Here is a 21,462-nt window from a genome sequence, read left to right on the forward strand (position 1 = left end):
ACGTGTGTGTCATTGTATTCAAGAGGCTAAGGGTTAAAAGTACGTGTGTTTATACGATGTATATAGACGCTCCTCAACTTATGTTTTAGTTACGTTCCGAACGGCCAAACGTAAGTTGAAAATGAACGTAAGTTGTTACTGTACCATAAATCCGTAAATTCTATTACCGTATCTTATAAAACACCCCTAAATCATTAATTATACACATAACATTGTAAAATAACATTAATTTCAAATAAATTAAATTTAAGCAACATGAATTGAGATGGTGGAGGAGGAGGAGGCAAGGCACGTTCAGTCTGTTGTTTGTGCCATGTAAACAATGGACGCAGCGTCATGCGTAAGTATCGTTTGAACTACGGAGAGCACGCTAAACTAAAAAATTCACTCCAAATTTTTTTTTTTACAGTCGGTTCAATCGTAAAATCGAAAAAACGTAAAACGAATGAACCTAAGTAGAGGAGCGTCTGTATATACTTCTTATTAAGTCCAACTGTATCTCTTTGATTCAGCATGGGTTCAGTGTTGGAGCAGACCCGCGGATGGACGGACCACCACCACTTTCAGAAGCGGAGTTCGAGGACACCATGACCCGCAACCGCACAGTATCCTCCTCCGCCATTGCACGAGCAGTGGCCGATGCATCGTCAGGTGAGTCATCTCTACCCCTACGTACGTCTGTACATATATTTATGGTGCGGAAAGCAAAGTTGGAGAGGGCTTGAGGAATGGACCAAGAAGTGTGGATGGATAGGGATGAACAAGGCATGAAATATAAGAGGAATGTCTGTTGTTAAGAGATGGGAGAAGGCTTGAGATATGAGTGGAGAGTGGCCTTGAGTGGATGAAATGAGGCATCCTGAAAGACTTTCTTCTTGTCGGCATTTTCTTGAGTGGATGTTGGGTGGAGCAGGAGGTAGTTGTTGTGTATTAAAGTGGGGGGGGGATGTTGCTGTGTATTAATGTGTACATTTGTTTTACGGTTGTCTCCTTTCCAGGCGAGTATGCGAGTGCTATAGAGACCCTCGTCACAGCAATCTCCCTCATCAAACAGTCAAAAGTGGCCCACGACGATCGGTGCAAGATACTTATCAGCTCGTTGCAGGTGGGTGCTAAGGCTGTCCTTTCATTGAAAAAAAAAGAGACTCGGATGAATTAAATCATGTCTGCCAGGACAAATGTGGAAGGTGTGGGGTTGATCATGGTATTGGTCAGGACACCTGAGTAGTAGAGAAAACTAATTGTCCTTTTTATTTATTTATTTATTTTTTATTTATTTATTTATTTTTTTATTTTTTTATTTTTTTACTTATTTATTCATTTATTATTATTATTATTTTTTTTTTATTCATGTATTTATTTATTATTATTATTATTTTTTTTTGTGAATAGCATGGAAAGTATTTAACCCCTTCCATACGGTGCCGCATACGTAGGCGGCATGAGGAGCAAGTGGATACGCGAGGCTGCCATATTGGCGTCTTGATTATATTTATTGTAGTTGCCCCTGCGTAATGACATACTCTCTAAACTGTCTTCATCACATTTTCTATGGTTATCAAAATTCACGGGTGAAAGAGAGAACGATCGATATAAGCGATGACTATATTTTATGATGCGAGTATTATTATGACACATCGTACGTCTGGCAGCTAATGCTGCCCGCGAGATTTTGGCCTGTACTGAAGAGGTTAAAGAGTGTGAGAGAATAGAAACCCTGGGTGGGAGCTAAAAGACGTGTATTAAAGGCACTGAAAGAGTGTTAGCAAGATTGTCAAGGTAAACCAGGACTGTAGCTGAAGGAGGATGAACTTCTCTTGTCTTGGAGGATGCAGGGATGACCCGTCATCCATGAGGAGCCGAGATGGGAGGGGTGGGAATGGTGGTGGAGGGAATAGGGACGTGTCTCTGACTTAGTTACCTCCCTTGGTATATAGATAGGTATGGTGCTGCTGCCTGGGCTGGGCAGCTACTCCCGACCCAGGTAGTGGGCAGAAGGCAGGGATGACCCGTCATCCAAGAGGGAGGAAAGGGTGGTGGATGGGAGCGGAATGGGTGGGAGTTTGACTTGGCTACCTCTCTTATAAGGTGGGAGAAGACCTCGGTATATAGATAGGTTGTTGCCCTGACCTGACCTTTACCATGGGATTTGAAAATGGGCAATTTTTTTTGTCCATTTAACCTCTTCGGTAGGATGACGCCTACGTAGGCATCATGAGATGCGAGTGGGTACATGAAGATGCCAGTGTCGGCATCTTGATAAATTTTTGAGTGAATTTTTTAGTTTACCGCAGTCTCCGTAGTTCAAACGATACTTGCGCACGACGCTGCGTCCATTGTTTACATTGCGCAGACGACAAACTGAAAATGCCTTGCCTCCTCCATTCTCCCCCTCCTCCTCCACCATCTCAATTTATGTTGCTTGAATTTGATCTATTTGAAATTAATGTTATTATTTTACAATGTTATGTGTTTAATTAATGATTTAGGGGTGTTTTATAAGATACGGTAATAGAATTAACGATGTATAGTACAGTAACAACTTATGTTCATTTTCAACTTATGTTCGGCCGTTCGGAACGTAACTAAAACGTAAGTTGAGGAGCGTCTGTATATATATATTTATATATTTTTTTGTAGTTGTACATGAGTTACCCCTGATTCTGTAAACTGGTTTTATCACATTTTCTTTGTGTATTATTACTCAGAGTAAAACAGAATGAGTAATACAAGTGATTTTATAGTTTATAATAATGTGAGTAGTGTAATGCATCATACATATGGCAGCCAATGCTGCATATAAGAGTTTGACTTGTACTGAAGTGGTTGACAGGACTACCACGTGCAGGTCAGTCAGATACCTGGTGTTAGTCCCAAGTGGATAGATAGCTGGTGCAAGGAATAGAAACAAGTGTTTTGGAGGATAACAGGTGAAACGGTCCTTGAAATAAGGCACTATAGAAGAACTTCTCTCGGCAGGACACACTTCACGGCATAGAGGCAAAGAGTTACGGTTCCAAGAGAAGAGAGAGATCGAGGTCCCCACCCCGGCGGCATCGAAGAGAGCGGTCGAGGTCCAGAGAGCGTGATTACCGTGACCGTTCTCGATCTCATTCGAGAGAACGAGACTACGATCGTCATCGTGACCGTGACAGAGAGCGAGACTACGAGAGATCTTACAGCCGGGAGAGGGACTACGACAGACAGAGGGACAGAGATAGAGAGAGGGACAGAGACAGAGAGAGGTAAGTACATGTTTTCAGTTGAGGTCGATTTTGTAAGCCAGAATAATGCCATACATATACCAAATGCTTCCCCCCCCCCCCCCTTCCTCACAAGGGAGACATAAAAACCACTCTCACCCATTCCTCCATCCCCAACATGCTCCACTCCCCTCTACACCCTCCCTCTTATCTTGGCACCTCCTGGGTGACAGGTCATCCCTGCATCTTGCCCACCGCCCTGGGTCAGAAGCAGTGTCGCAAGACACAGCACATCTACAACAAGACCACTTCACTAAATCGGTGACCCCCCTCTCAGTCCCCTCATGCAGAAAAGGAGAAGTGCCTTTTCCTGTTTATAGAGAGAGATGTTGGCAGTCGAAACACACAAAATGACCCCGATTTGACCACCCCTCCCATCTCGTTACCTCAGGAATAAAGTGATACCCTTCCCTGCCACACTACTTCTTGGTTCAAAAACAATGCAGCAAGGCAGTTCCTCCACAGCCAGATTTGATTAACCCCCACATCTTCATGCTACGGCAGCTCCTGTTCCTCCTCACCGAAATATGAATTACATGAGAAGAACATCCTTTTGAACCTAAGTACCCCATCATCCATTCCTACCTTCAGCTCTGTCACTTTCTTATTCAACGGATGCTCTATGTACGTCCACCTCACTTGTGCTCTTCCTCTCGAGCTTGCCCCATCCGCTTCCGCTTGCTACATTCTCTTTGCTAGTCTTCCCTCGTCCGCTCGTTCCATGCGGTTTACCTCCACTGTGTGTCGCTTTCATGTGTCACCGCTCCCCATCTCAAACACTTCATCACAAAGGCAGCATCTGCCACTTGGCTTGCTTCCAAGTCTGCTATATACAAAACTGCAGGCACCTTGAAAGTTTCACTTGACAGTCATCCACAAAGACCCCTCAACACTTCTTACTGTGGCTTAACTAGACATTTTTTCCTCCTCATGTGTCCCTGCAATTTATCCTCATACCTTTCACCACTAGGGCCGGGTACATTTTTACACACACACACACGTACACGTACGTTCACTTCCTACCCCCCTTCTCCTCTCTTTCTCAAGTTCTCTGCCTTCCCTCCAACATATATGTTACTTTTCTTTCAGATACTACGAAGACAGATACCGTGAGCGAGACAGACGAGAGCGCGTGGACGACCGAAGCACACGGGAACGGCTAGAGGAGCGATCAAGAGAACGTGTAGTGGAGGAGCGACCTAGAGAGCGTTTGGAAGAAGGTCGTGGAGGTGGTGGCGGCGGTGGTGGGGGCAGTGGAGGGAGTGGTGGTGGTAGGGAGGAGGGGCGGGATCGGGATAGGGACCGGGAGCGGGAGGTGCGTTCGCGGGATGAACGGGAACCCTCGTCACACCGGTCGTCCCGACACTGACGGTCTTGATCGGATACCTCATCCTCATCTTCGTCCTCGTCACTTTCACGGCACCATGGAACTAGACCACCCACGTGAATGTGGTGAAAAACACACACACACACACACACACACACACACACACACACACAATATACTATACTACACACACATACATATGTACATACTATAAAATGGAGTTAGGGATTGTATCCTGGGGGGGTTACCACCGTGAATGTAGCGAGGATGGAGAGGAGGGGGGGTGGCAGGCAGTAGTAAATAGGCTGCTGGCAGAAGGGAAGACAGCTTAATTAAAATTAACTTGAGAAATATTGGTGAATACACCCACAATCTCCCCTCCCTCACTTTTGCACACAAAACAAGTGGAAAGAGTACGTGGAAAGTTGACTTTGGTCCCCGGCTTTCCACCCTCCGCAGTGGTCTTTGTATTCGGAAGAAGATAGGAGACGATGCTCGTGGGTCAAGTTGGTTCAAATGGAGTTGAGTGAGTGTTGGTGCTTCGTATAAAGATATGACGACGAGAGAGCCTCTGATGTACTCCTCGGTCCATCCAGCAGCGGTTCCTGCCTTCCCATGTCCAGTCTGCGGTGCAGCCTGCATGCCTGCCAACTTAAGCCACGGTCACACAGCTCCTGGGTACCTGTGGACCCACCACTAGCCTGGGCTTTTGGCCCTGTTTCCCACACTCGTTTTGTCTCGGAATTCCAGGCTGTTCAGTGCCGAGAAAGACGGGTAAATAATCTCGCCCAAGCTATTGGGCCATGTGGACGTAGGGGTTGTGTAGCCGTGCCTTACCAGCTGTCAAGAGTCCACTTGCCCGAGTTGTGTGTCACATGTCAGTGTGTACGTATGTGTGTGTGCGTGTGTTCTTTCCACAGACCCCTGTGGGCATCACCGTCGAGCTTGCTGGGTCGGGTTGAACCCAGGTGGCAGCGATTCCATATTCTAAGGTCAGAGTTTTGTTTTCTGTAGTCCTTCGCAATAAACTGATAATGAGTCGCTTGATTTTATTTAACCTTTTCAGCATTATATATTCCACAGTGTTCACTGAACGGGAACCAGGACCTTGCTGTGGTCCTTGGCCATACCACATACCAACGGCCTTTTCCCCTTTACAAGGGAATTGGTATGTGGTCCTTGGCAGCCACCAATTAACTCATCCTAAGTACATACATATACCAAAGGCTTTTTTCCTCCCTTATAAAGGGTGCAGCCAATACCCCGTCTGGGGTATTGGCTGCATGTTATTGTGGCAAAGTAGCATGCAGTTGATACTTTAGGGTCTATATGGGGAGCCCCTATGGACCAGAGCCACACAACATTTGTCTGTGATAGAGGAAAACTCTGTTCATAGAGAAATTATGACACTTTTATACTACGACTATCCCTCCGATATGCTGTCCCCCAACCCCTTGTTACTGTCCTGTACCATTTCTCTGAATATTCATTTCCTCTTTTTGCCGACCCTGTGGTGGGGGAAGAGAATGCTACCACCAAGTCTTTCCACTTGAGTCGTAAAAGGTGACAAAAAATGGGATTAGGAGTCCAACTACTTGTAGCCCCAAAAGGGGACATTCCAAAAAAATGTAAAGGCATAAGAGGGTCTGGGAGTTTTCCAACCACTACCCCAAGGTTTGGGTCTTTTAATGTGCGTGGATGTGGTACAGGTGAGAGTAAAAGGGAATAGATAGACAGTATGTTTGTGAGAAGAAAGATGGGTGTGCTGGTTTTGAGTGAAACTAAAATGAAAGGCAAGGGCAACTGAGTTTGGGAAGTACTCAGGAGTGAAGAGGGGACGAGGGAGAGAAGGGGTGGCTATACTAGTAAGTGAAGAGAAAAGTAAATGGGTAGTGGAGTGGAAGGAGGATTTATCAAGGTTGATGTGGATGAAGGTGAAGCTGGGAAGGGAGATGTGGGTTTTTGCAAGTGCATATGGGCTTGCTAGTGAGAAGAGCGTAGAGGAAAGGGAGGCTTTTTGGATAGATTTAAATGAGTGCATAGAGGGATTAGGGAAAATATCAATATAGTTGTATTGGGAGACCTAAATGCTAGGGTAGGAAATGGACCAATAGACTGATTGGAAAGTATGGAGTACCAGGTAAAAATAGTAGTGGAGAATTGATGCTGGAGATGTCTTGAAAGTTGATGATAGCAAATACAGTGTTTAGGAAGAAAGTCAAGCATAAGTACACAAAGGGACAGGATGGAAGGTTGGCAGAGAGAGCGTTAATGGACTATAGAATGGTGACTACGAGTAGATCAAATAAGATCAATTAAGATGAGGAAGGGTGGGAGGGGTGTGGAGTGTATTTAGGGATGAAATGGGTGGGAGTGTTTTTATGCCTTTCCCTTTTTGGCTACCTCCCTTGGAAGGGGGAAAAAGCCTTGGTATATGTATGTATGTATGTAAGATGAAACAAGATCAAACAAGACCAATTAAGATGAAAGAAGATCAATTAAGATCACACAAGATATATTAAGATCAAACGACCAATTAAAATCGAACAAGATCAATTAAGATCAAAGATCAATTGATATAAATTAAGATCAAACAAAATAAAAAAATATCTTATGGTCAAACAAAACCAATTAAGATTAAGATCAAACAACATCAATTAAGATCAAATGAGACCAATTAAGATCAAACAAGGTCAACCAAGATCAATGAAGATAAAAGAGACCAATTAAGATAGAACAAGACCAATTAAGAACAAACGAGACCATTTAAGATCAAACAAGATTATTAAGATCAAACAAGATTATTAAGATCAAACAAGATTATTAAGATCAAACGATATATTAAGATCAAACAACACCGATTAAGATCAAACAAGATCAATTGAAATCAAATAAGATAAGATCAAACCATATCAGTTAAGATAAAAAACAATATCAAGATCAAACAAGATAAAGACCAAACAAGATCAATTAAGATCAAGCAAGATCAATTAGATCAAAAAACAATATCAAGATCAAACAAGATAGATTAAGACTAATAAAGATCAAAGAAGATCAATTAAGATCAAACCATATCAAAGATCAATTAAGATCAAACAAGACCAATTAAGATCAAACAAGGTCAATTAAGATCAAACGAGACCAATATAGATCAATACCAATTATGATCAAACAAGATCAATTAAGATCAAACAAGATCATTAAGATCAAACAGGATCAAACAAGATAAAAAAAAAGATCAATTAAGATTAAACAAGACCAAAAAAGAGCAAACAAAAGAAATTAAGATAAAACAAGATCAATTAAGATGAAAGAAGATCAATTATGATCAAACAAGATCAAGTAAGATCAAACAAAAACAAGATCAAACAAGATTAATTAAGATCAAACAAGATCAATTAAGACCAAACAATATTAATTAAGATAAATTAAGATATGGAATTTGAATTGAAGAACATTTCAGCAATTCCATATGAAAATTTTATTACCCTTCCCCAAATATTTAAAAGCTTTGGTATTCAAGTGATATTTAATAACAACAATATTGTTAAGAACTATCTTATTAAGAATTCTTCAAATGAAAAAGAAGGATGTATCTACAGTATACCTTGTAAAGTGTTTGATTTTAAGTACATAGGCCAAACAGGAAAAGATTTAAACAAAAGGATTAGTCAACATAATACAATATAAGAACGGGTCAAATGTCTAGTGGACTTTTCGTCCACCAAAAAGAGCTCTCCCATAGTATTGATTGGCAAAACACAAAAGTTATTACATCATGTCATAATATTGTAGAAAGAAACATAATTGAATGATGTTACATCAAAAGTATTTTTGAAAATAATATGAATTTAAGCTTAGGTTCGTATAAGTTAGATAATTTTATTATTAAAAAGATTGTAAATAATTCTTCTGGAATCAGGTAACATTGGACCTTTCCCAGTTCCTCTACCAACATGTACATATTATGACCTTTGGTCATTCTTTGTATTCTCTGTACCCTGATGATGTCTTGAATAGAAGAAAAAATTCGGTATTCATTTCTTTTATTTTCCAAGTGGTTTCTGCATATATATATATATACACACACACACACACACACTGTTAAGGAAAGTAGAAACTGATAAGGACTGTGAAGCACTGCAAGAAGATCTGAATAGGGTATGGAACTGGAGTCAGAAATGGGAAGTGGATTTTAATACTAAGAAGTGTAGCATAATGGAGTTTGGAAAAAGCAAAAACAGAATATCAAGAAAATATAAAATTGGAACCAAGGAAGTAAAGAAAGTAGGATCCGAAAAAGATTTGGGTGTAATTATCACGAACGACTTGTCCTATGATACACAGATTAACAAAATTGTTGGGGAGACTTACAACTTGCTAAGATCAATAAAAGTGGCATTTGCTTACCTGGACGAAGACATGATAAAAAAAATATTGGTTACATTGATAAGGCCTAGACTAGAGTATGCGGCGACATTGTGGTCCCCCAGTACCAAAAAGAACACAAAGAAAATAGAAAGAATCCAAAGAGCAGCTACAAAAATGGCACCTGCACTTGCAAACCTATCATACGAGGAGAGATTGGCTAAACTGGAGCTACCGACACTGGAGCAAAGAAGAGAGAGAGGAGACCTACTGACCATATACAGAATCATGAAAGGCACAGAGATACTTGATAGAGAAGAATTACTAAACTGGGAAAAGAGAAACACAAGAGGACATGGAAGGAAATTAAGAAAACATAGCTATAGAAGAGAACTGAAGAAAAACAGTTTTCCACATAGAGTTTTAGACACTTGGAACAAACTGGATAATGAAATAGTAAGTGCAAAAACCATTCACGAGTTTAAAAGCAAACTAGACACAGAGATACAACAGCGGGACAACACGAGCATAGCTCCCCTTCCCGCAAAATACAACTAGGTAAATACACACACACACACACACACACACACACGGGACCCCACGAGCATAGCTCCCCTTCCCGTAATATACAACTAGGTAAATACACACACACACACACACACACACAAATCTACGGATTATCACCACCAAAACTAGCACTTCTCTATTAACAGTTGAAATATGCTTTAAATGTCTTCCACTTATAATAAATTCGCTTCTCATATATCAGCGGTGAACAAGTATAATTTATTAACACTTAATAAACCAAGAATAATACAATATGGCCCATAAAAGGGCCATTCACTCACAGACTTCATTCTCGGTCTTCCTTCCTACATTTTACACATTTTTTGCTACTCTCTATAATTATTATTTTCGTGTGACCCAGTCATTCCAGTATTTTGTTTTTATCAACTCCACCAACCATCTCTAGTTCTTTCCACACTCTGATATAGGCATCTTAAAATAGATGCAAAGAGGATACTGTATGTAGGGGTGACTGTGCCAATGGCTTTGCATGGGGGCAGAGACTTTGAATTGAAATGTCAGAGAAGTACGGTAGGGTTTACTAGATTGGATAGAGTGAGAAACAGAAGTGAGGAGAGAGGGAGTGAAAAAAGTAGTTAATAGATAGGGTTGATGAAAGAGTATTGTGATTGTTTGGACACGTGGAAAGAATTAGTGAGGAAAGACTGGTAAAAGTGGAAGGCAGAGGTGGAGGGAGTGAATTTGAGGATGGGATTGATGGATGGATGGATGGAGTGAAAGGGCCGTTGATCAAGAGGGGAAAGTCAGTTGAGCAAGGAATGGAGAAGTCAAGAGATAGGGATGAGTGGAAAGTGGCTGTGTATAGATGATACTGTTATGTAAGGAAGGGAAGGGAAGGGTGCGGGATGAGGGGGTAGAGGTGCTTATTTGTGAATAATATTTTTAATGCAGCCCAAAGGGATTTCTCCCCATCTTCTCTCTTTCTGCATGAAGGGGGCTGCGAGTTACATGAACCGGCCTTGCTGTGGATATACTGTGTCTTGCTACATTGCTACTGACCCGTGGCAGTTTGTGGGATACAAGGTTGTCCCATCATTCATGAGGACCTAAGATGGGAGGTAGGAAAGGGTGGAGGAGGGCAGCGGAATGGGTGGGAGTAGGTATGTGGCTTTGACTTAGCTACCTCCCTTATAAGGGGGAAAAAGGTCCCATCCACTCATATATATGTATGTATATATATACATATATATATGTATATGTATGTATATATATATATATATATATGTATATGTATGTATATATATATACACACATGTATATATGTATATATATATATATATATATATATATATATATATATATACACACATGTGTATATATATATATATATATATATATATATACACATATATATCTATATATATATATATATATATATATATATATATATATATATATATATATATAATAAAGAAATACATTAATAGATAAAAAAGATAGAACATAGAATTAAATAACAAAGAAAAGAGAGAAAGGAGAAAGAATTAATGTTTAATTTTAGGTTAAATTAATCGTTGGTCGTCTTCGAGTTTGTTCTCTTTTGCGCATGCGCCGTGACGTCATGGGCAGAGACTGGTAGATAAAAAATAAATAGTAAAGAAATACATTAATAGACCAAAAAGATAAACATAGAATTAAATAACAAAGAAAAGAGAGAAAGGAAAAAGAGTGGATTTTGAATTTTAGGTTAATCGTTGGTCGTCGTTGGGTTTGTTGTCTTTTGCGCATGCGCCGTGACGTCATGGGCAGAGACTGGTAGATAAAAAAAATAGCATAGAAATACATTAATAGATCAAAAAGATAAAACATAGAATTAAATAATAAAGAAAAAAGAGAAAGGAAAAATAATTAATTTTAAGTTTTAGGCTAATCGTTGGTCGTCATCGGGTTTATTGTCTTTTGCATATGCGTCGTGACGTCATGAGCAGAGACTGGTAGATAAAAAAATAAATAACGAAGAAATACATTAATAGATCAAAAAGATAAAATAGAAAATTAAATAACAAAGGAAAGAGAGAAAGGAAAAAGAACTAATTTTGAATTTTAGGTTAGTCGTCTTCGGGTTTGTTGTCTTTTGCGCATGCGCCGTGACGTCATGAGCAGAGACTGGTAGATAAAAAAATAAGTAATGAAATACATTAATAGATCAAAAAGATAAAACATAAAATTAAATAACAAAGAAAAGAAAGACAGAAAAAAGAATGAATTTTGAATTTTAGGTTAATCGTTGGTCGTCGTCGGGTTTGTTGTCTTTTGCACATGCGCCGTGACGTCATGGGCAGAGACTGGTAGATAAAAAAATAAATAATGAAATGCATTACTAGATAAAAAAGATAAAGCATAAAATTAAATAAAGACAAGAGAGAAAGGAGAAAGAATTAATTTTGAAAGAATTAATCGTTGGTCGTCTTCAGGTTTGTTGTCTTTTGCGCATGCGCCATGACGTCATGGGGAGAGACTGGTAGATAAAAGAATAACGAAGAAATACATTAATAGAAAAAAGAAAAAAGAAAAATTAAATAACAAAGAAAAGAGAGATAGGACAAAGAACTAATTTTGAATTTTAGGTTAATCGTTAGTCGTCGTCGGATTTTTTGTCTTTTGCGCATCCGCTGTGACGTCATGAGCAGAGACTGGTAGATAAAAAAATAAATAACAAAGAAATATATTAATATATCAAAACGATAGAATAGAAAATTAAATAACAAAGGAAAGAGAGAAAGGAGGAAGAATTAATTTTGAAAGAATTAATCGTTGGTCGTCTTCGGGTTTGTTGTCTTTTGCGCATGCGTCGTGACGTCATGGGCAGAGACTGGTAGATAAAAAAATAAATAATGAAGAAATACATTAATAGATAAAAAGATAAAACAGAAAATTAGATAAAAAAGGAAAGAGAGAAAGAAGAAATAATTAATTTTGAAAGAATTAATCGTTGGTCGTCTTTGGGTTTGTTGTCTTTTGCGCATGCGTCGTGACGTCATGAGCAGAGACTGGTAGATAAAAAAAAATAGTAAAGAAATACATTAATACATCAAATATATAAAACAGAATTAAATAACAAAGAAAAGAGAGAAAGGAGAAAGAATGAATTTTGAATTTTAGGTTAATCGTTGGTCGTCTTTGGGTTTGTTGTCTTTTGTGCATGCGACGTGACGTCATGAGCAGAGACTGGTAGATAAAAAAATAAATAACGAAGAAATACATTAATAGATAAAAAAAAGATAAAACATGAAATTAAACAAAAAAGAAAAGAGAGAAAGGAGAAAGAATTAATTTTGAAAGAATTGTTGGTCGTCCTCGGGTTTGTTGTGTTTTGCGCATGCGTAGTGACGTCATGGGAAGAGACTAGTAGATAAAAACTAAAAAATAAAGAAATACACGAATAGATCAAAAAGATAAAACAGAATTAAATAACAAAGAAAAGGGAGAAAGGAGAAATAATTAATTTAGAATTTTAGGTATCGTTGGTCGTCGTCGGGACTGTTGTCTGTTGCGCATGCGCCGTGACGTCATGAGCAGAGACTGGTAGATAAAAAAATAAATAACGAAGAAATACATTACTAGATCAAAAAGATAAAACAGAAAATTAAATGACAAAGGAAAGAGAGACAGGAGAAAGATTAAATTTTGAAAGAATTAATTTTGAAAGAATTAATTGTTGGTCGTCTTCGGGTTTGTTGTCTTTTGCGCATGCGTCGTGACGTCATGGGCAGAGACTGGTAGATAAAAAAATAAATAACGAATAAATACATCAATAGAAAAAAAATACAACAGAAAATTAAATAACAAAGGAAAGAGAGAAACCAGAAATAATTAATTTTGAAAGAATTAATCGTTGGTCGTCTTGCAATTTGTTGTCTTTTGCGCATGCGTCGTGACGTCATGGGCAGAGACTGGTAGATAAATAAATAAATAGTATAGAAATACATTAATAGATCAAAAAGATAAAACACAGAATAAATAATAAAGAAAACAAAGAAAGGAAAAATAATTAATTTTAAGTTTTAGGTTAATCGTTGGTCGTCGTCGGGTTTGTTGTCTTTTGCACATGCGCCGTGACGTCATGAGCAGAGACCGGGAGATGAAAAAATAAATAATGAAGAAATACATTAGATCAAAAAGATAAAACAGAAAATTAGGTAACAAAGGAAAGAGAGAAAGGAGAAAGAACTAATTTTGAATTTTAGGTTAATCGTTAGTCGTCTTCGGGTTTGTTGTCTTTTGCGCATGCGCCGTGACGTCATGAACAGAGACTGGTAGATAAAAAAAATAATAAAGAAATACATGAATAGATAAAAAAGATAAAACATAAAACTAAATTACAAAGAAAAGAAAGACAGAAAAAATAACTAATTTAGAATTTTAGGTTAATCGTTGGTCGTCGTCGGGTTTGTTGTCTTTTGCGCATGCGCCATGACGTCATGGGCAGAGACTGGTAGATAAAAAAATAAATAACGAAGAAATACATCAATAGAAAAAAATATATACAACATAAAATTAAATAACAAAGAAAAGAGAGATAGAAGAAAGAACTGATTTTGAATTTTAGGTTAATCGTTGGTCGTTGTCGGGTTTGTTGTCTTTTGCGCATGCGCCGTGACGTCGTGAGCAGAGACTGGTAGATAAAATAAATAAATAACGAAGAAATACATTAACAGATCAAAACGATAAAACATAAAATTAAATATCAATGGAAAGAGAGAAAGGAGAAAGAATTAATTTTGAAAGAATTAATCGTTGGTCGTAGTCGGGTTTGTTGTCTTTTGCACATGCGTCGTGACGTCACGGGCAGAGACTGGTAGATAAAAAAAAATAACGAAGAAATACATTAATAGATAAAAAGATAAAACAGATAATTAGATAACAAAAGAGAGAGAGAAGAAAGAATTAATTTTGAAAGAATTAATCGTTGGTCGTCTTTGGGTTTGTTGTCTTTTGCGCATGCGCGTGACGTCATGAACAGAGACAGGTAGATAAAAAAATAAATAGTAAAGAAATACATTAATACATCAAAAATATAAAACATAGAATTAAATAACAAAGAAAACAGAGAAAGGAGAAGGAATGAATTTTGAATTTTAAGTTAATCGTTGGTCGTCGTCGGGTTTGTTGTCTGCGCATGCGCCGTGACGTCATGAGCAGAGACTGGAAGATAAAAAAGAATAAATAACGAAGAAATACATTAATAGATAAAAAGGATAAAACATGAAATTAAAAAATAAAGAAATGAGAGAAAGGAGAACGAATTAATTTTGAAAGAATTAATTGTTGGTCGTCCTTGGGTTTGTTGTGTTTGCGCATGCGTAGTGACGTCATGGGCAGAGACTGGTGGATAAAAAATAAATAATAAAAAAATACATGAATAGATAAAAAAAATAAAACACTGTCTGGCTGCCGAAGATGGGTCGCCGCCCCCTCTGTCGGGCTGCCGAAGATGGGTCGCCACCCCCTCTGTCTGGCTGCCGAAGATGGGTCGCCGCCCCCTCTGTCGGGTTGCCGAAGATGGGTCGGCGCCCCCTCTGTCGGGCTGCCGAGGATGGGTCGCCGCCCCCTCTGTCTAGCTGCCGAAGATGGGTCGCCGCCCCCTCTGTCAGGCTGCCGAAGATGGGTCGCCGCCCCCTCTGTCGGGCTGCCGAAGATGGGTCGCCGCCCCCTCTGTCTGGCTGCCGAAGATGAGTCGCCGCCCCCTCCGTCGGGCTGCCGAAGATGGGTCGCCGCCCCCTCTGTCTGGCTGCCGAAGATGGGTCGGCGCCCCCTCCGTCGGGCTGCCGAAGATGGGTCGCCGCCCCCTCTGTCGGGCTGCCGAAGATGGGTCGCCGTCCCCTCTGTCGGGGTGCCGAAGATGGGTCGCCGCCCCCTCCGTCGGGCTGCCGAAGATGGGTCGCCGCCCCCTCCGTCGGGCTGCCGCAGATGGGTCGCCTCCCCCTCTGTCGGGCTGCCGAAGATGGGTCGCCGCCCCCTCTGTCTGGCTGCCGAAGATGGGTCGCCGCCCCCTCTGTCTGGCTGCCGAAGATGAGTCGCCGCCCCCTCTGTTGGGCTGCCGAAGATGGGTCGCCTCCCCCTCTGTCTGGCTGCCGAAGATGGGTCTTCGCCCCCTCTGTCTGGCTGCCGAGGATGGGTCGCCGCCCCCTCTGTCTGGCTGCCGAGGATGGGTCGCCGCCCCCTCCGTCTGGCTGCCGAAGATGGGTCTCCGCCCCCGCTGTCTGGCTGCCGAAGATGGGTCGCCGCCCCCTCTGTGGAGCTGCCGAAGATGGGTATCCGCCCCCTCTGTCGGGCTGCCGCAGATAGGTCGCCGCCCCCTCTCTCTGGCTGCCGAAGATGGGTCGCCGCCCCCTTCGTCGGGCTGCCGAAGATGGGTCGCCTCTCCCTCTGTCTGGCTGCCGAAGATGGGTCGCCGCCCCCTCTGTCTGGCTGCCGAAGATGGGTCGCCGCCCCCTCTGTCTGGCTGCCGAAGATGAGTCGCCGCCCCCTCTGTCTGGCTGCCGACGATGGGTCGCCTCCCCCTCTTTCTGGCTGCCGAAGATGGGTCGCCGCCCCCTCTGTCTGGCTGCCGAAGATGGGTCGCCGCCCACTCTGTCTGGCTGCCGAGGATGGGTCGCCGCCCCCTTTGTCGGGCTGCCGAAGATGGGTCTCCGCCCCCTCTGTCTGGCTGCTGAGGATGGGTCGCCGCCCCCTCTGTCGAGCTGCCGAAGATGGGTCTCCGCCCCCTCTGTCGGGCTGCCGCAGATAGGTCGCCGCCCCCTCTCTCTGGCTGCCGAAGATGGGTCGCCTCCCCCTCTGTCTGGCTGCCGAGGATGGCTCGCCGCACCCTCTGTCGGACTGCCGAAGATGGGTCGCCTCCCCCTCAGTCTGGCTGCCGAAGATGGGTCACCGCCCCCTCTGTCGGGCTGCCGAAGATGGGTCGCCGCCCCCTCCGTCGGACTGCCGAAGATGGGTCGCCTCCCCCTCTGTCGGGCTGCCGAAGATGGGTCGCCGCCCCCTCTCTCTGGCTGCCGAAGATGGGTCGCCGCCCCCTCTGTCTAGCTGCTGAAGATGGGTCGCCGCCCCCTCTGCCGAGCTGCCGAAGATGGGTCGCCTCCCCCTCTGTCTGGCTGCCGAGGATGGCTCGCCGCACCCTCTGTCGGACTGCCGAAGATGGGTCGCCGCCCCCTCTCTCTGGCTGCCGAAGATGGGTCGCCGCCCCCTCTGTCGGGCTGCCGAAGATGGGTCGCCGCCCCCTCTGTCTGGCTGCCGAAGATGGGTCGCCGCCCCTTCTGTCGGGTTGCCGAAGATGGGTCGCCGCCCCCTCTGTCTGGCTGCCGAAGATTGGTCGCCGCCCCCTCTGTCGGGCTGCCGAAGATGGGTCGCCGCCCCCTTTGTCGGGCTGCCGAAGATGGGTCGCCGCCTCCTCTGTCGGGCTGCCGAAGATGGGTCGCCGCCCCCTCTGTCTGGCTGCCGAAGATGAGTCGCCGCCCCCTCCGTCGGGCTGCCGAAGATGGGTCGCCGCCCCCTCTGTCGGGCTGCCGAAGATGGGTCGCCACCCTCTCTGTCTGGCTGCCGAAGATGAGTCGCCGCCCCCTCCGTCGGGCTGCCGAAGATGGGTCGCCGCCCCCTCCGTCTGGCTGCCGAAGATGGGTCGCCGCCCCCTCCGTCGGTCTGCCGAAGATGGGTCGCCGCCCCCTCTGTCGAGCTGCCGAAGATGGGTATCCGCCCCCTCTGTCGGGCTGCCGCAGATAGGTCGCCGCCCCCTCTCTCTGGCTGCCGAAGATGGGTCGCCGCCCCCTCCGTCGGGCTGCCGAAGATGGGTCGCCTCCCCCTCTGTCGGGCTGCCGAAGATGGGTCGCCGCCCCCTCTGTCTGGCTGCCGAAGATGGGTCGCCGCCCCCTCTGTCTGGCTGCCGAAGATGGGTCGCCGCCCCCTCTGTCTGGCTGCCGAAGATGGGTCGCCGCCCACTCTGTCTGGCTGCCGAGGATGGGTCGCCGCCCCCTTTGTCGGGCTGCCGAAGATGGGTCTCCGCCCCCGCTGTCTGGCTGCTGAGGATGGGTCGCCGCCCCCTCTGTCGAGCTGCCGAAGATGGGTCTCCGCCTCCTCTGTCGGGCTGCCGCAGATAGGTCGCCGCCCCCTCTCTCTGGCTGCCGAAGATGGGTCGTCACCCCCTCTGTCGGGCTGCCGAAGATGGGTCGCCGCCCCCTCTGTCTGGCTGCCGAAGATGGGTCGCCGCCCAATCTGTCTGGCTGCCGAAGATGAGTCGCCGCCCCCTCCATCGGGCTGCCGAAGATGGGTCGCCGCCCCCTCTGTCTGGCTGCCGAAGATGAGTCGCCGCCCCCTCCGTCGGGCTGCAGAAGATGGGTCGCCTCCCCCTCTGTCGGGCTGCCGAAGATGGGTCGCCGCCCCCTCTCGCTGGCTGCCGAAGATGGGTCGCCGCCACCTCTGTCTGGCTGCCGAAGATGAGTCGCCGCCCCCTCCGTTGGGCTGCCGAAGATGGGTCGCCTCCCCCTCTGTCTGGCTGCCGAAGATGGGTCGCCGCCCCCTCTGTCTGGCTGCCGAAGATGGGTCGCCGCCCCCTCTGTCGGGCTGCCGAGGATGGGTCGCCACCCCCTCTGTCGGGCTGCCGAAGATGGGTCGCCGCCCCCTCTGTCTGGCTGCCGAAGATGGGTCGCCGCCCCCTCTGTCGAGCTGCCGAAGATGGGTCGCCGCCCCCTCTGTCTGGCTGCCGCAAATGGGTCACCGCCCCCTCTGTCGGGTTGCCGAAGATGGGTCGCCGCCCCCTCTGTCTGGCTGCCGAAGATGGGTCGCCGCCCTCTCTGTCTGGCTGCCGAAGATTGGTCGCCGCCCCCTTTGTCGGGCTGCCGAAGATGGGTCGCCGCCCCCTCTGTCGGGCTGCCGAAGATGGTTCGCCGCCACCTCTGTCTGGCTGCCGAAGATGGGTCGCCGCCCCCTCTATCGAGCTGCCGAAGATGGGTCGCCGCCCCCTCTGTCTGGCTGCTGCAAATGGGTCACCGCCCCCTCTGTCGGGTTGCCGAAGATGGGTCGCCGCCCCCTCTGTCTGGCTGCCGAAGATAGGTCGCCGCCCTCTCTGTCTGGCTGCCGAAGATTGGTCGCCGCCCCCATTGTCGGGCTGCCGAAGATGGGTCGCCGCCCCCTCTGTCGGGCTGCCGAAGATGGGTCGCCGCCCCTTCTGTCTGGCTGCCGAAGATGAGTCGCCGCCCCCTCCGTCGGGCTGCCGAAGATGGGTCGCCGCCCCCTCTGTCTGGCTGCCGACGATGGGTCGCCGCCCCCTCCGTCGGGCTGCCGAAGATGGGTCGCCGCCCCCTTATTCGGGCCGCCGAAGATGGGTCGGCGCCGCCTCTGTCGGGCTGCCGAAGATGGGTCGCCGCCCCTCTGTCTGGCTGCCGAAGATGGGTCGCCGCCCCCTCCGTCGGGCTGCCGAAGATGGGTCGCCTCCCCCTCTGTTGGGCTGCCGAAGATGGGTCGCTGCCCCCTCTGTCTGGCTGCCGAAGATGGGTCGCCGCCCCCTCTCTCTAGCTGCTGAAGATGGGTCGCCGCCCCCTCTGTCGGGCTGCCGAAGATGGGTCGCCTCCCCCTCTGTCTGGCTGCCGAGGATGGGTCGCCGCCCCCTCTGTCTAGCTGCTGAAGATGGGTCGTCGCCCCCTCTGTCGGGCTGCCGAAGATGGGTCGCCTCCCCCTCTGTCTGGCTGCCGAGGATGGGTCGCCGCCCCCTCTGTCTGGCTGCCGAAGATGGGTCGCCGCCCCCTCTGTCTGGCTGCCGAGGATGGTTCGCCGCCCCCTCTGTCGGGCTGCCGAAGATGGGTCGCCGCCACCGCTGTCTGGCTGCCGAAGATGGGTTGCCTCCCCCTCTGTCGAGCTGCCGAAGATGGGTCGCCGCCCCCTCTGTCGGGCTGCCGCAGATGGGTCGCCGCCCCCTCTCTCTGGCTGCCGAATGTGGGTCGCCGCCCCCTCCGTCGGGCTGCCGAAGATGGGTCGCCGCCCCCTCTGTCTGGCTGCCGAAGATGGGTCGCCGCCCCCTCTGTCGGGCTGCCGAAGATGGCTCGCCGCCCCCTCTGTCTGGCTGCCGAAGATGGGTCGCCTCCCCCTCTGTCGGGCTGCCGAAAATGGGCCGCCGCCCCCTCTGTCGGGCTGCCGAAGATGGGTCGCCGCCCCCTCTGTCTGGCTGCTGAAGATGGGTCGCCGCCCCCTCTGTCTGGCTGCCGAAGATGTGTCGCCGCCCCTTCTGTCTGGCTGCCGAAGATGGGTCGCCGCCCCCTCTGTCTGGCTGCCGAAGATGGGTCGCCGCCCCCTCTGTTGGGCTGCCAATGATGGGTCGCCGCCCCCATTATCGGGCTGCCGAAGATGGGTCGCCGCCCCCTCTTTCGGATTGCCGAAGATGGGTCGCCGTCCCTCTGTCTGGCTGCCGAAGATGGGTCGCCGCCCCCACTGTCTGGCTGCCGAAGATGGGTCGCCGCCCCCTCTGTCGGGCTGCCGAAGATGGGTCGCCGCCCCCTCTGTCGGGCTGCCGAAGATGGGTCGCCGCCCCCTCTGTCTGGCTGCCGCAGATGGGTCGCCGCCCCCTCTCTCTGGTTGCCGAATGTGGGTCGCCGCCCCCTCCGTCGGGCTGCCGAAGATGGGTCGCCGCCCCCTCTGTCTGGCTGCCGAAGATGGGTCGCCGCCCCCTCTGTCGGGCTGCCGAAGATGGGTCGCCGCCCCCTCTGTCTGGCTGCCGAAGATGGGTCGCCTCCCCCTCTGTCGGGCTGCCGAAGATGGGTCGCCGCCCCCTCTGTCTGGCTGCCGAAGATGGGTCGCCGCCCCCTCTGTCTGGCTGCCGAAGATGGGTCGCCGCCCCCTCTGTTGGGCTGCCAATGATGGGTCGCCGCCCCCATTATCGGGCTGCCGAAGATGGGTCGCCGCCCCCTCTTTCGGATTGCCGAAGATGGGTCGCCGCCCCTCTGTCTGGCTGCCGAAGATGGGTCGCCGCCCCCACTGTCTGGCTGCCGAAGATGGGTCGCCGCCCCCTCTGTCGGGCTGCCGAAGATGGGTCGCCGCCCCCTCTGTCGGGCTGCCGAAGATGGGTCGCCGCCCCCTCTGTCTGGCTGCCGAAGATGGGTCGCCGCCCCCACTGTTGGGCTGCCGAAGATGGGTCGCCGCCCCCTCTGTCGGGCTGCCGAAGGTGGGTCACCTCCCCCTCCTTTGGGCTGCCGAAGATGGGTCGCCGCCCCCTCTGTTGGGCTGCCGAAGATGGGTCGCCGCCCCCATTATCGGGCTGCCGAAGATGGGTCGCCGCCCCCTCTGTCGGGTTGCTAAAGATGGGTCGCCGCCCCCTCTGTCGGGCTGCCGAAGATGGGTCGCCGCCCCCACTGTCTGGTTGCCGAAGATGGGTCGCCGCCCCCTCTGTCTGGCTGCCGAAGATGGGTCGCCGCCCCCTCTGTCGGGCTGCCGAAGATGGGTCGCCGCCCCCTCTGTCGGGCTGCTGAGGATGGGTCGCCGCCCTCTCCGTCGGGCTGCCGAAGATGGGTCGCCGCCCCCTCTGTCTGGCTGCCGAAGATGGGTCGCCGCCCCCTCTGTTGGGCTGCCGAAGATGGGTCGCCGCACCCTCTGTCGGGCTGCCGAAGATGGGTCGCCGCCCCCTCTGTCTGGCTCTCGAAGATGGGTCGCCGCCCCCTCTGTCTGGCTGCCGAAGATGGGTCGCCGCCCCCTTTGTCGGGCTGCCGAAGATGGGTCGCCGCCTCCTCTGTCGGGCTGCCGAAGATGGGTCGCCGCCCCCTCTGTCTGGCTGCCGAAGATGAGTCGCCGCCCCCTCCGTGTGGCTGCCGAAGATGGGTCGCCGCCCCCTCTGTCTGGCTGCCGAAGATGGGTCGCCGCCCTCTCTGTATGGCTGCCGAAGATGAGTCGCCGCCCCCTCCGTCGGGCTGCCGAAGATGGGTCGCTTCCCCCTCTGTCGGG

General features: G+C 48.1%; 1 protein-coding gene across 5 annotated transcripts in view; it reads left to right on the forward strand.

The window, feature by feature from the left end:
• Cpsf6 (cleavage and polyadenylation specificity factor subunit 6) overlaps positions 1-5,630 on the forward strand; it is a 43,326-nt gene extending 37,696 nt beyond the window's left edge. For 4 of the 5 annotated variants that reach the window (XM_076195088.1, XM_076195089.1, XM_076195092.1 and 1 more), the window contains 4 exons: positions 513-651; positions 999-1,105; positions 2,980-3,245; positions 4,353-5,630. In XM_076195088.1, the coding sequence (XP_076051203.1) occupies positions 513-651; positions 999-1,105; positions 2,980-3,245; positions 4,353-4,632 (792 nt within the window). In that variant the 3' untranslated portion in view covers positions 4,633-5,630. The remainder of the gene's footprint in view (positions 1-512; positions 652-998; positions 1,106-2,979; positions 3,246-4,352) is intronic. The other variant, XM_076195091.1, reaches the window with a different exon arrangement.
• Positions 5,631-21,462: the final 15,832 nt, after the last annotated feature.

The sequence above is a fragment of the Oratosquilla oratoria genome, chromosome 12 (genome assembly GCF_046742065.1).
Source record: "Oratosquilla oratoria isolate Oo_2021 chromosome 12, ASM4674206v1, whole genome shotgun sequence".
Classification (NCBI taxonomy): domain Eukaryota; kingdom Metazoa; phylum Arthropoda; class Malacostraca; order Stomatopoda; family Squillidae; genus Oratosquilla; species Oratosquilla oratoria.